General features: G+C 34.8%; 2 protein-coding genes across 13 annotated transcripts; both read left to right on the top strand.

Annotated features, from left to right (window-relative positions):
* Positions 1-2344: 2344 nt before the first annotated feature.
* Positions 2345-5362, top strand: LOC121236019 (uncharacterized membrane protein YuiD-like). The gene is made up of 5 exons (XM_041132508.1): positions 2345-2579; positions 2814-2970; positions 3453-3503; positions 4179-4271; positions 5007-5362. The coding sequence occupies exons 1-5, from the start codon at positions 2434-2436 to the stop codon at positions 5064-5066; spliced, it is 507 nt and encodes a 168-aa protein (XP_040988442.1). The 5' UTR covers positions 2345-2433; the 3' UTR covers positions 5067-5362.
* A 763-nt stretch (positions 5363-6125) lies between these two features.
* On the top strand, positions 6126-12763 carry LOC121235851 (condensin complex subunit 2-like). 12 transcript variants are annotated; one of them, XR_005934608.1, is made up of 13 exons: positions 6126-6521; positions 6804-6905; positions 6994-7111; positions 7451-7512; positions 7585-7645; positions 8442-8642; positions 8762-9048; positions 9418-9562; positions 9687-9943; positions 10373-10400; positions 10962-11107; positions 11175-11628; positions 12261-12298. XR_005934608.1 is itself a non-coding variant. In XM_041132274.1 (13 exons), the coding sequence occupies exons 1-13, from the start codon at positions 6129-6131 to the stop codon at positions 12507-12509; spliced, it is 2154 nt and encodes a 717-aa protein (XP_040988208.1). In that variant the 5' UTR covers positions 6126-6128; the 3' UTR covers positions 12510-12763. The 12 variants fall into 12 exon arrangements, 5 of the variants coding, with proteins under 5 accessions (XP_040988208.1, XP_040988209.1, XP_040988211.1 ...); XR_005934609.1 differs by having other exon boundaries at positions 11526-11628; positions 12261-12282; XM_041132274.1 differs by having other exon boundaries at positions 9693-9943; positions 11518-11628; positions 12261-12763.
* Positions 12764-14224: the final 1461 nt, after the last annotated feature.

Raw genomic sequence — 14224 nt, 5'->3', positions numbered from 1 at the left:
GCAATATCCAATCTTTCGGTTGTACAAGATTGGATCATGATTTCAACTATTGATGATATCAAGCATCATCTCCTATCTTTCAAATAATGGAAAGCTAAGAAAATATATCGTTCCACGAATCGATGCGCGCACAATTTGGTGCAATAGGCAACGGCGATGCAAGCCTATGACAACATCTCTCTAATCTAAATTCCTCATTCTTTGTTGTTATTTCATAGTGGAAAAGATCCACCTCTTTTATCTTTATCATTAAGTTATTTACTATAGGCAATGCCTGATGTACTGGGTTATTCGCCTGATGTACTGGGTTATTCATATATAAAAATAATAGTCTACTTGAGCAAAAATAAAATAAAAAAAACGTAATAAAAATCACTTGGTCTCAACTAATTATCTCTCCAACCTTTTCAAAAAATCATTTTAAGAAAAATTGAAATAACTTATATGAGGAGAATCACGCATATATATATATATATATATATATATATAAATAATGCAAGATACAGTAATAAAATGTGTAAATACTGTACAATCTTTATTAAAATGATTGGATCCACTATTAAAAATTAGTTTTTTTTTTTATGTGAATTCTATATTTATTCAAATTTTGAAAGAGGTTATACTCATGCACTGTTGGTATTTTTTAATAAATAGTATTTATCAATAACGTTTATCTCTTTTAAATTGGTTGAATTTAATGTTCCAGTTGCTCAATTATTTTTTAAATGGCTGAAACGTTTAAATTGCTCAATTGAATTTAATGTTTCAGTTGCTCAATTGTTTTTTAATTGCTCATTATCGTCCGTTTTTCAACCAAGCCGTTTGAGCTTTAATTTTATCAATTAATTTCTTACCAGCTCTTAGTTAAAGGTCCATGACTAGGAGCTGATTGTTCATTGCGCCGTTTCTTGGAAGTACATTACTTTATTCATTATTAATTTCATTGCACAATTACGAGTGTATTTGAATTGTTTTAAATTGAATGGAGGTTGGCATCCAGTGTGTGGTTGTTATTCAAGGGTAGTACTTTTTCTTTTCGGTACGTACGAAGTTGGTATTTTTCTTTCGAAAAGGGAAAGTTAAAGTGTGTAAATATTTTTTGAGAGGTTCTTCGTAAAGGTGTTCTTTGAGTGAAGTTTTGAGTTTAATTATTTGTGTAGAATTAGTTCAGATTATACGATAATCAATTGTTTTTTTATATTTTAAAGAAGTCAAGTCAAAAAGAATTATATTGTACCAGTTATTTCAAGACTTTAGCTTAAATTTCTTTAGAGAAAGTGAAATTTCTTTACCTTAATTTAAATTGGCTTAATCTTAATTTTAATTTTGTTATATTTCTATTTTATTATTATATATTTTCTTAATATACACTCTATAACTATAAATATTATTTATTTTAAAATATAAATAAATATGTACACTGCACACAGTTAGAATCCCCTTCAATAAAATCTAAAGTTGCCAACTTATTTTCTGACAGTGTAAACACAAAACACTTTGGAAAAAGGAACACACCAAACCACCCCCCAAAAAGTGAACAAGAGGAATAAGAACTAATAAATTTCCCCATTTATTGAAAATTCTAATAGAATAAAGAAAGAAAATGGAATTCATATTTCATTTTCTCATATCATTCTTATTGACTTTGTCAAATAAGAAAGTTGGCTTAAATTTATATAATTAATATAATATAAAAAATATTTTATATTGAATTGGGTAAATTTAAAATAAGTTAGATTTTTATTATAGTGATTGGCCAAAGATGAAAAATTATAATTGATTCACTAAACATTAAAATATTAATTTCTTACTCAAAACAAATATTAAAATATTAGTTTATCACTTCAAGCAAAAATGCTATTTGATTTGTATTTAAGAAATTTAGATAAATTTAATCAAATATTTTTTGTTATTAGCATTAAATGACTTTTAAAAATATGATTTTTTAATATTAATTTAATTAGAATATAATTATTATCAACATTTAATTGATGAGCTACAAAATGTGATAAAAGTAATTAAATAAAAAGGTTATTAAATTAATAATATCTTATTATTATATAGAATGTAAATGAATAATTTAAAGTGTGGATTAAATTTAAATGAAATAGATAACTATAAAAAAGTGTAATTATTGACATCAGCCTATAGTCGCAGTATACCATGTGTTGAGTTAAAAAAAAATATATATATATATATCATGTGAAGTGTGTGGAGAGTGCAGCTGATAAATAGTCGCATTCTATAAAAAAAATATTAACTAAATTTTAAAAATGATTTGGCTAGGATGCTCTAAGAAGCACTCTATTGCGCGGCTCCACCAATAACCCACCCAACATGCTGTGATTTGTTGCGTTTTATTCACTTGTTTTGCTTCCCCCAAATCTAATACAATTGCGACACCGGGCAGCAATCTCTCTCTCTCTCTCTAAAATGGACGAAGTGATGACGGCCGCTGATGCGTCGTCGAGCTTCCGATCGGCATCATCCCAGCCATCCATCATCCCCTCCAACGTTCCTCTCCTCTCCGCTTTCCTTTCCCTCGCCCTCGCTCAGTTTCTCAAGCTCTTCACCACCTGGTAGTATCCTCTCTCTCTCTCTCTATCTCTCTCTCTCTCGGATTTGTTTTGATTGTTGTATATTGCATCGTTGTTGGCCGTAGATGGGCACTCTCGATTTTGCGAGATTATCCAAGAATTCTTGTGACTACCGGGCTCAACTGAAATTTGGTTTTCTTCTAAATCTCATGCATTATGCATAAGTCTTCGCTTAATGAATTTCTCAAATATGTACTATACTTCCTAGACGTGCAGGTTCAAGGAGAAGAGATGGGATTCTAGAAGGATGCTTGGGTCAGGTGGGATGCCCTCATCACATTCAGCAACTGTGACGGCTCTTGCGGTTGCCATTGGCTTGGAAGAAGGAACCGGAGGGCCCGCATTTGCTATTGCAGTGGTCTTGGCATGTGTTGTATGTACTTCTTAACCAGGTCTTATTCATTCTTGGGTGTGCGTTATACATGCTTCCTTATGCTTACTACTTTATTCTTTGCCCTTGTATACGAAAGCTTGCAATTTCACGCAATGATCTATTTATAGGACTGCGTTCACTGTCACTCGAGGAGTTAGTCGCATTGCTTACATTAAAGAACTATGTCACTTAGGGCATCACCCATGTACCTTTTGCGGTTTCAATCCTCAAATATATATTGTAAGGGTTGTGTTGTTCTTCGAGAATATTTATTTGCCATCGTGTGGACTCCTTGGGCTGGAAGTTCTGGTTATATTTTGTCCATTTTAGCCTTTGTATGACTTCATTTATTGTTATGGTTTCTATGTTTATTTTTGTGATTTACTGATGAAAAAATGTTTTTTTTTTTGGTTATCAATGTCCATAACTTATCTGGGTTTGGGGCTTGGGCTGCCTGGATTGACATTAATGGTTCCTTGCAGGTAATGTATGATGCTTCTGGAGTAAGACTTCATGCTGGTCGCCAAGCCGAAGTAAGATAATTTAGTTCTGGTAGTTTACTTTGTTCTATTGTTAGAAAATTATAATGAAAATGATGGAATCACAAAGGAAGAAAATAAAGATCTGGAATCCAAGACTCAATCGTAATGATGATTTCTTTAGAACATATTTTGTCCCCTTTCAACGTGTTATAAAGTATTGACAAAATTGTTCACAGGATACAATGAAGCCCTCTATTTTCTCGTTGTTCTACAGTAACACTTTTATAGAACAACTCAAACACCCTTTTTTTGAGAATTACAAGATATAGAGATATCTTTTAGAAGATGCATTCCAATGGCTAGTTTTCTTGTTACGTAACAAATGTTGTCTAATGGCTATTTTTCTATTACGTAACAAATGTTGTCCAACCGTATCATTCTTCAGATATTTCAATGAGTTGACATTCTCCATCAATGCACAAGACTTTATTTAAACATATAAGAAAAATGAAATATTACATTATTATTTAAAATACCCAATAATTTTATCATTTTAATAAAATCTAACAATTAATGGCAGTCTCGATTGTTTTGCCAAAAGTAATGGGTTATTGGGTGTATTTGTAAGAGACCATTGCATTATACAAACATGTGTCATAGTTTGCCACTGTCATTATTTCTATGACAAAACTTTGGTAATTTTATTTAATATATTGCTCATTGCAGTTACTGAATCAAATTGTGTGTGAGCTACCTCCGGAACACCCTGTCTCTAATGTTAGACCTCTACGAGATTCACTTGGTCACACTCCACTTCAGGTCTGTTGTTCTTGTTTGCTTTAGATTTGTACAATTGAAGTTATTGCTGTTGTCCTTATGCCTGCAACATATGCTTGATCAAGTGCTTTGTATATTATTAGTGTGAAAGGTGGTCTAGGTGCCCACACGTAATAGGCAATAACAGAAAGAGGTTAAATCTATGTTCTTATTATATATGTTCCTTGCTGGGCATTTCACAGTGAAAAGAAGAGAGCAAATGATGATCTTGTTTGGGCGTACTATGATTGTCAAGGCATGGAGTTCTTTTATACTAGGGTGCGCCCCTCTTTGTTAGATTATATTACTTGCAGGAAAAAAGTCTCAAGGCATGATGTAGATCTTGCCAGTTTGATTTCTCTAGTGTAAATGAGAAAACTTACCATTGATAGTAATATCTTGATTCCCTGTGTGGAACAAACAAATGAGGTTTCCATTCCCCTGCCTTTCTTTTGAGGAGGCAAGCCTTTGAATTCATTTCTGCGGTTATTGATCTGCAATTTTTTTTTTTTTTTTTTTTTTGATAGTCAGGGCATAAAATGTTCTATTTAAAAATTGAAGCCTGTGTACCACATGCTACTACTCCAACTCATGCTCTGAAACATGCAAATTTGGAGTAAATGATCCCTACCTTGTGATGCTTTGGAAGGATTTATTTTCTTGAACTACATGCTCGGAACTCTTGTGGTTCTTGTAAGATAACTTCAGATGAATATTGCTCTGTTGGTATTGCTGCAGGTTGTTGCAGGTGCGATGTTAGGGTTTATGGTAGCATTGTTCATGAAAAGTTCCAGTTAGCAGATATGATATAGTGAATGGCGGTGCTTGGGCCTTAACAGTGGACAGTGAAAAGCTTTTGGCGTCGACGCAAGTTTTCGTGTACATAGAAATGGAATTCGAAAGAAGTTGCAGACCTTAGTGAATCTGCTTGTAATTGTTCAGGGTCTTAATTTGATGTTTGCATACTAGACTTCATACGCTTGGATGAACGTTAAATATAATTGGTTCCTCATTGTTGGTGAAAACAAATTGTTTATATATTGCCCTTGTCTTCAAAAAATCATGGATTGAGACTGTCCCCCAGCTTCAGATGATTGCTATTCTTGTGGTGTTATATAATTTCTGTTTTCGAAGAAATTTTAGGATTAGCTGTGCTCATTTGATTCAAATCTCTAAGTGGCTGGAAGCCAAACTAAATTAAATTCTAAATGCAGCTGGTGCTGGAATATAGGATGCATTTTCTTCATTAAGATGACTTGGGTTTGAGGAATTTTTTTAATGACAATTTCCGAAATTATAAAGTGAAACGACCCATATTTTTGTATAAACGAGGGATATGTATTGGTGGATGAGATCTATATAGATCTCAATCTGGGGTGGGCCCTGGGGGATATTCTCTCGAGTAATGTTATAAGTACCGTCATTTTTACGTACTCTTTTGCATAGTTTATTAATATGATTGATTATTTTAATCTTTTTAATATGCAGCTAATCATATCAATAAAGTACGTAAAAGAATATGTAAAAATGACTGTACATAAAATTTTTGTATTCTCGCACGGTAAATAGCTCTATCATTTTGCTTATTGGAAAAATAATAATTATCATTTTAGAGGGCATTCAAGGAAGGGCAAATAATCGAAGGGTATTGATAGGATTATTACTTTATTACTATCTATCTACTCGTATATTTCAAAATTTTTTTTTATCATTTTCTTTTAAATATCTTTTTAACATATTTAATCATTAAGGAAAAAATTAAAAAAAATATAATTTTATTAATACTCACTTTTTTAATTATTAAACAAAATAAAAATTAAAAAAATAAAATAAAAAAAAGTAGTAAACTTTGAGACCAAAATGGACAAAAAAAAAAAAAAAAATAGGCCCTCCTCTCTCTTTCAACATTTCCCCTCTTCAGAAAATACTCGCACGGTCTCTCCGGTCTCTCCCCCTTCCCTCTCCCTCTCTTTCTCATCGATGGCCGAAGAACCACTGAGCCCTAAGCCATCACTGGCAGCAACTCAAAGAGCTTCAATGGCCTCCAACCGGCTCCAATCACCGACCAGCCCCTTCTTCCTGGCTTCTAACGACGACCAACTCGAACGCGCCCAGGCACGCGCCGCACGGGCCGCTGCCAATCGTCGCATAGCTGCTTCCACAACTGCCCCTTCGCCTCCTCCCGATTCTTTTCTTAGCAAAGAACGCATTATCGACTTGTACCATAACTGCATTAAACTTGCCAGCGAAAATGTCCGTACTCCTCTCATCATTCTGTTACTTATTTAGTACAATTTGCTTCGTTATTTTATCTGTCGTTCGTTTTTGAGTAATTCGTTCCTAATTAATTTTTAAACCGAACAAATTTCTAAGCAGCCGCTCGCTCAATACGCATACAAACAAAAATAAACGTACATGCTTTCACTAATATTGTGCCACGATTTGGCTCTACCATTGGTTCTTCTGGTCGAACGGTGTTCGGATTCATTTTGTATTGTCTTTTTGTTCGTTCTTTTGATTTCCCGCGTAATGTAGAAAATAAATCAGAAGAATACTTGGGAGCTGATGCTTATAGATCATCTTAGTGAGGTTATCAAAGTTGAAGCAGAAAACAACGCAGAGACTAATTTTCAAAAGGTTTGAAAAATTTCGTGAAAAATAATTTGCTGTATTTGTGTTGCCTTTCTAAATTTTTGATTGGTGTTATCTATTTTTCAAATCATAGGCAAGTTGCACGTTGGAGGCGGGGGTGAAAATTTACTCTGCTAGGGTGGATGCGGTGCACTCAGAGGCATATAAGGTCTTGGGTGGGATCAATCGAGCTGGCATAGAAGATGAACAAGGTTGGCTGAGGGCTATAGTTGATGTTCAGTCATAATTTGGTTCTGTTTGCTTTCACATAGTTAATTCATGTATCGACTAATTAAGGTAGTCAAGTAAAATGGTAACTTGGTCATTAAGATTGGCGACTTAAGTATTGCAGAACTGCAATTTGTATTAAATCTCTCAGTGTGATTTCAGAAGTAACTATACGCTGTCTTTTAACACGTTAATGTTATCTACTAATTTTGATAACTTAATGTTATCTACTAAATTCAGCATTTTTTGGTGAAGAGATATCTATGCTTCGGCACCTTGCTCAGTTTCCTATCATAACGCTTTTCTAACAGAAACTGTTGCAGATGGAGACAATGTTGACAATGGGCTGGACAGCACTGATTCTAAGAAAAATCCTGAGAGGAAGGTAGGGTTTTCTGATTACATGGCATTAGTGGGATTAAACTGCAGTTGCAAACTCATGCAAGTGCTTCTGCAGATATCACCACTATCAACATTGGAATCCTCGTTTGAAGTTCTTAATGTCAAGAAGTTTGACGGTAACTTCATATCCTCCTTCTAACCCTGCATTTTCTAGGGGTGGCAAATTGTATTAACGGGTCGTGTCAAGTCGTGTATATTATACGATATGGGTCAACCTGAGTACGACACGTTAAGCTTAACGAGTCAGATTCCCAAACTCTAACACGACCTATTAAAATAACGGGTTGACACGACACGATTTATTTGGACCTGTTATGAATTAATTAAAAATATATTGACAAGGCACGATCTATGTCAATCCGTTTCAACCCTTTTATGTAAATGGGTTGAATTGACCCAAATAATCTATTTGATCTAATTAACATAATTTCATATAAAATTTAAAATCACAATATCTCCCAAATATATAAAATTAACTACATAAGTCTAAAATTACAATCCAAACAATAAAAACACCAAAATAACAATCTAGAGGAAGTGTGGGAGGCAATTGTGACTCGTGAGAACTGACTCAACTGAGACAACTGAGAACCGAGAGAGAGAGTTAGGAAATATGAAATAGGGTTAGGGTATTTTTGTTTTTAGGTTAAAAAGGATATAATTGTAATTTTGAGTAAAAAATTTAACGGGTCTAAACGGGTGACTAGCGGGTTAAGCAGGTTGACCCGTTAATGAATCGTGTCTTAATGGGTCAACCCGTTTTGACCTGAACCCGTTAACATCAAACCCAAACCTACCAATTTCATGTCGTATTCGTGTTGGGTTAACAGGTCGTGTCACATATTGTCATCCTTAGCATTTTCTCATCTGTTTTCCTCTTTGAATTTCTGATCTGTATTCCTGATGTTTTAGGTGCATTTTCGGTGGATCCTCTATATCATCAGATATCGGCAAAATTTGATGAAGGTGGAGCCAAGGGTCTCCTACTGAATAACCTTGGAGTATATGGAGGATGTCGGGTACTTTTTGATTCTTTTGAAGTACCAGGGAAGTGTAAATCATGGTCATCCCAAAATAATACTTCTGATTTGGTTGATCTCTCTTTTGCCAAAGGTATGAAATAGAGAGTTCTGATCTCTCTAGTTCATGTTCCCACACACACATCTGTGTATATGTATTGCCTTTTTTCATTTATTCTTCAAGTTTTGGTCATTTGCTTGTCTTCTTTGTAGAATCCATTGAACAGATGATGATGAACATGCGTGCAATGAATGAGATTTCTCCGACTCTCAAGGATATTGTCCATCTGTTTGATAGTGATAATCAAAGGCCATCACAGACATTTGATGTAGGCCAGGAATCAGATGTGATTGTTGATGCATATGATGATAATGAATTTGATTTTGATTCTAATTTATTTGGGAGTCATGATGCATCGATCTCTGATCATGATCACGAGACAAATTTTGTTAATCAGAGCTCTAGTTCTGGAGATCCTACTTTTCAAAGTCATCATGAGGTAGTTGTTACCTATGGCATGCTGAAATGGTTTTATATTGAGTTATACCATTGATTTTTTTTTTTCTTCCTTGAACCTAGTGGCGAACCTAGGAATTTTTCTTGGAAGGCTCAGATCATAATTACACACAAAATTTGTTTTCTTTTTTAAGCAAATGAGTATTGGCATACAAAGAAAACCTGCCCCTCTAAAACTGTAATCTTTTTAACCTAGGGAAACCTTCCAACCTTTACTGCCCGGGCCTCCACTGCCTCAACTCCCCCTAAATTTACCACAGTGTGGAACCTTTAGGATTTTTTTTGTTAAGTACAAATGAACAAAAGAAACAAATATGTAAGGCCACTTACTTAATTTTCTAATATTTTGTAGGGGAATGATCCTTATACATTTCGTGAACCTGTTGTAGATAACACATTTGAGAAATTCTCGATGTTTCTGTTTCAAGGGCTTGGAGTTGCTTCAAAACAAAATGCTTGGGCAGGTCCTGATCACTGGAAGTATTGCAGATCTAAGGGTAGGAATGAGGGGGAAATTATGTTATTAGTTTGTATTGTATGTTGTGCTACTTGTTAAAAAACAGTTTGTATTGCTTGTTGTGTCTAACAGCTAAATTTACTTTATGTGGTATTTATTTGTACGTTCAGAGGATGCAACTACCACCGAAGGTGGACCAACTGGCTCAACTAAGAGAGCAAAGAAGAAAATCCTCGCTGAAGTTGACATCGAATTTAAAGAATCCTTGGATGAAGAAGTGCATGATATCTTTCTTCCCCCTAAAAATCCAAAGTCTTTACTTTTACCTGCAAATAGAACACCAGCTAATAACAGACTTCCAGAAGATTGCCATTATCAACCTGAGGATCTCATCAAATTGTTCCTTCTTCCCAATGTTCTGGTAATGTAGGTTAATCCTTGCAATATATAAATTTACCATATTGGTTGCCAGTAATGTAGCTTAAAGTTTGGTCTAGTGGAGCTATTTTAGGTCAGCTTGATCTCAAACTTTTTGAGTATGGAGTGTCAATCTGGGGCCTCAATCCAGCATACAGCAGTTTATAGGCATTTGGCTGAGTTTGTGATGGGTGGAATATATATAGCCACTAGCAGCATATATTATGTAATTCTTTGGTGGTGACTAATAAGTGAGTAAAAATGACAAATTTTTCCACATGCACAGCTTAAGATATACGATATAATGCTCAAATAGGGTTGAGAAAAATGTATATTCAGGTAATAGCATTACTGCTTTTTTTAAAATCGTTCTTGGTCCTTGTAATGTTGTTCTGTTTGACAATGAAATGTGAAATGCCCATTTTGATTGCAGTGCCTTGGGAAGAGAAGAAAATTTTTTGGTATGGACCCATCTTTCTTTCTCATGATTATCTTATGTTCCATCTGTCTTTGATGCTGAACATGAGTGGACATTACATATGCAGGTGTAATACATATTTGCATGATTGTGTTGATGTTCGGCATGATAGTTTGTTTACCTTTAGGTTTTATGGTATCTTCTGATGGGTGAGGGAGCGCATCTGACAGAGTTTCTGTATGATCTATCCTCTTTGATAGATGTAGGCATAAATGCTGAGTGTATATTATATAGTTTTTTTTTTTTTTTATCAGTATGTATATTATATAGTTCTAACGATTCTTCTTCCTTAGTTGTTTATTGAGTAAGGTGTCATGTCACAAGTTAGAGTGTACCCTGTCTTAGCATTAGATGATGAGCATAATATTTCTCCAAGCAGAGTAGGCATAAGGTTTCTTTCTTTTCTCTTGTGATATCTCAATAAGTATCAATTGGAAGGCGTTTCTCCAAGTAGACTTGGGGAGAATATATGTATATTCTATGGGCACTTGGAGAGGAATATATTAATTGTATTGAATGATGACTACCTTATTATTTTATCCAGATGATAACTCATGGCAAGGAAACAATGATTTTGACGAAGCATTGCCATCATGGGACAATGAGAGTGTGCTTGATGGCCAATATGACGATGGACGTTTTCATAATGATGTGGACAACTTAGATAGACTTGTCTCTCAGCCTCGCCGGGTTTGTTTTCATTCTATTTTTCCTTTTTTTCGCAAGGTTTAAGTAAATCTTGGTATTCTTTGGTCAGGTCAGTAGGAGTTTGCAACAGATTTAGTGTGGTGTGAAAGATAAGATGGTTACTGTTTCTCCATGTCCTTTTCCTTATATGAGAACAACACTTTTTGAATGGAAAGAGAGTTACAGGGAGTAAGAGATTTTTTCTCAGAAGAGCAACAATAGTGGAGGATGGTCTTTAATTTGGGGCAGATAACTTTTGTATTGGTATTTTTTTTTTCTTTCTAAATCTAGGGCGTTGTTAGTTGAAGATTACTTGTCAAACAAATCATTTCTTAGAATTGTATGCATCAGAATTACCCAAAAAAGTGCTGTTAGTTTTTTCTTGTCCCTAGACTTGACTTGTGATGCTTTAGGTAAACAGAATTGAAGTCCAATATGACAAAACTTCAAAACAAGTTGATGTGCATTCACTCAAAGAAACTCTGTGGGATTACATACAAGAATCTTCTGAAGCTTCTGAATCAGTGAGCATATTCTTTTCATCTGTCCTTGATTTACTTCTGACACAGATATAGTAGGTTGTTTAATTATTGTCTATATTTGTCTGATGGGCTTGCATATTCCAGTTTCATTATATAGAAAGTTTAAGTTCATAGAACTAATCTATTCAGAAACTGGATATGAATTTAAGCTGTCCGCCAAACTGATGGAGCTCATAACTATAGTTGCTTACCCGTTCCAACTCTATCAGCTTATTTGCACAATTTTAACAAAAATAAATTAAACTTTTAGATGTTTCTGCAGTTCGTTTGCAATTTAACATGTATAGAGTTTCTTGTCGACATTAATATGAGACTTCGTGCAAGAATATGAACATTAATTGTTTGGCAAGCAAACTACTTTTGCCATCGGCAGAAAGGCAATGGTATTTTTTCATTGATTTTGCTGCCACCTGTCCGTTTCTCATATCTTGCTTGTTCTTTTACATTAATTCCAATGCGTTTAATGAATCGGTCCTGATGTTAATTTTCTTTTCTTTACGTATCTTGTATCTTGCTACCTGTCCTTTTTTTTTTTTTTTTTCCTTTTAATGAAACGTTTCTTTACTAGCTCAGTTGAAAAATATTTTTCTTATTTTCGATAATATGTTCCTTAGCAAAAGCTTTGCAAAGAAACGATCTCCTTCAGATGTCTCTTGTCCTCCTTTCCTGTTGACTGTCAAGCAGCTGCTCCAGAGGACATTTCTCCACATTTGTGTTTCATCTGCCTTTTGCATTTGGCTAATGAGCATGGTTTAAACATCCGTGGCAGCCCCTCATTAGATGATCTCAGCATACATCTTCCCTCTTCTTGCGGAAACTCAGATGGTGGGTCCAGCCTTCATCATAACCAAGATGCAACTTGATTTTTGGATGGCAAAAACTGGGAAGATAGAATGATTTTCTCCATGCAAGTATATGTGACCTATCAAGCACCAGAAATGAAATTATTAGCCATTAGTAGTTTTCTTGATATGCCGAACTATGTTACATGCCGTTGTCTTGGTTTTATGTATAGATAAGTGCAGTACTAATCAAATCTGGGAAATGTATGTGCTGCTGTGTGCATATTGGGAGTATACCGTCAGAATGCCAAGTCCACTTGACAAGTTTTGCTTTAGAGGGATTTATTTTCCCGTTTGTGTTATTCAAAGCAAATGTAGCATATAATGCCACCAGGTCCCATAGTAATTTGGATATTTCAACGTTCATGACTCAGGACGTGCTGAAACATCTTTGCAAGGTGCGCCCTGGGAACACATTTTTAGGCATTCTTGCTATTATTAATCCCTGTCAAGCTCTCTCGACTCGTATGTCATTTGCCACCGTTCTAACGTAAGTCCTGGACATTGGACAATCTGCATTATCGGCTAAAGTTTCCCAAATATAAAATCTTTGATTATTTGGCTCCTAGTTGTACAAAAGGATAAGGGAATCTCTAATTTGCCTGCACACTTTTGCTCTATGTATTCATTAACTTGGAAAAGAAGTTTGATACGGACGGTGCATAGTGTTACCTTTTTGGAAATTTCTCTATCAAATCTTCTCTCTCTCTCTCTCTCTCAAGTTGCTCTTTCAGATCTTAAATTGGCTAAAAGGAAGATTTTGAATTTGAAGCCTTTAGCATTCAAAAGAGAAGATGTATAGAGTGCATAATTTTGGAAGAATGAAATGATTTTAGCCACTTAGGCTTCCTAAATCTTTCAAGGCGATGGATCCATTTTCGGTTTGGTTGATTGAGTTTCTGTCAGACTAATCTCTTATCTATACATATTTTTTAAAAAAAAAAATTAAAAATAAATAGAAATATTCTGTTGCTTGATGGGGCCCTAGAGTTTTGTAGGTCTATACGATTTATATCTTAATACATTTCTTAAGTAAAGTGAATAAGAGTGACAAAACTACTTTTGACCACTTATGGATAAACTCAAGCAGAAAATGTCAAAGACTTGCTATATCTTATTCTAGGCCACAGATCGGCAACATGAAAAAGTTGCAAATTGTGGAATCCTGATTTATATTTCTTATCCTTGACCCACCTTTTTTGGGGGGGAGCTTTTTCCTATTTTTTTAGTACTCCCAAGACTTATGGCCTTCATGTGGAAAAAGAGCAAGGCAGAGATAGGATGGGCCAAACATGTAGGACAGTGATCAGGATACTGTTTACATGGTTTGCAGTAATTAATCTGTATTTCATGCAATTTTTTTTTTCTTTTTTGGTGGAAAATCTATATGATTTTGCGATTTTTTTTTTTAATAAAAAATATGGTTTTCGATTTACTCTTTGATTTACAGAAATCCCGGCCCATGTTACCGCCAATGAGACAAAGTGGGCCTTAAAGTTGACTTGGGGACCGCATGAGCACTATTTACAAGTGGGATTGTGGAATGGGCGGGACAGATTCCCAGGGTGGAGGGGTCCAAAACTATAGTTCTTATAGAAGGCCCACATATATTTCCCTGTGTGGGACCCATTCTTGTGTGTACGAAGAGGCCCAGAGGGAAAATTGAAGAGAAAAAGGCAATTGGGGTATATGCTTCTTCTTTTCACCGACCATATCGAGCAATGACCAATTATATT

This window comes from Juglans microcarpa x Juglans regia, chromosome 6D (genome assembly GCF_004785595.1).
Source record: "Juglans microcarpa x Juglans regia isolate MS1-56 chromosome 6D, Jm3101_v1.0, whole genome shotgun sequence".
NCBI lineage: Eukaryota > Viridiplantae > Streptophyta > Magnoliopsida > Fagales > Juglandaceae > Juglans > Juglans microcarpa x Juglans regia.
The sequence above is the reverse complement of the archived record's forward strand: the minus strand, read 5'-3'. Positions and strand labels throughout refer to the sequence as shown.

Coding starts and splice junctions, on each gene's coding strand:
- LOC121236019 (XM_041132508.1), top strand. CDS start 2,434: ATGGACGAAGTGATGACGGCCGCTGATGCGTCGTCGAGCTTCCGATCG. Junction 2,580..2,813: donor CTCAAGCTCTTCACCACCTG/GTAGTATCCTCT, acceptor CTAGACGTGCAG/GTTCAAGGAGAAGAGATGGG. Junction 2,971..3,452: donor CAGTGGTCTTGGCATGTGTT/GTATGTACTTCT, acceptor GGTTCCTTGCAG/GTAATGTATGATGCTTCTGG.
- LOC121235851 (XM_041132273.1), top strand. CDS start 6,129: ATGGACAAAAAAAAAAAAAAAAATAGGCCCTCCTCTCTCTTTCAACAT. Junction 9,944..10,372: donor TCCTTCTTCCCAATGTTCTG/GTAATGTAGGTT, acceptor TTTTGATTGCAG/TGCCTTGGGAAGAGAAGAAA. Junction 11,629..12,260: donor CTTCTGAAGCTTCTGAATCA/GTGAGCATATTC, acceptor TATGTTCCTTAG/CAAAAGCTTTGCAAAGAAAC.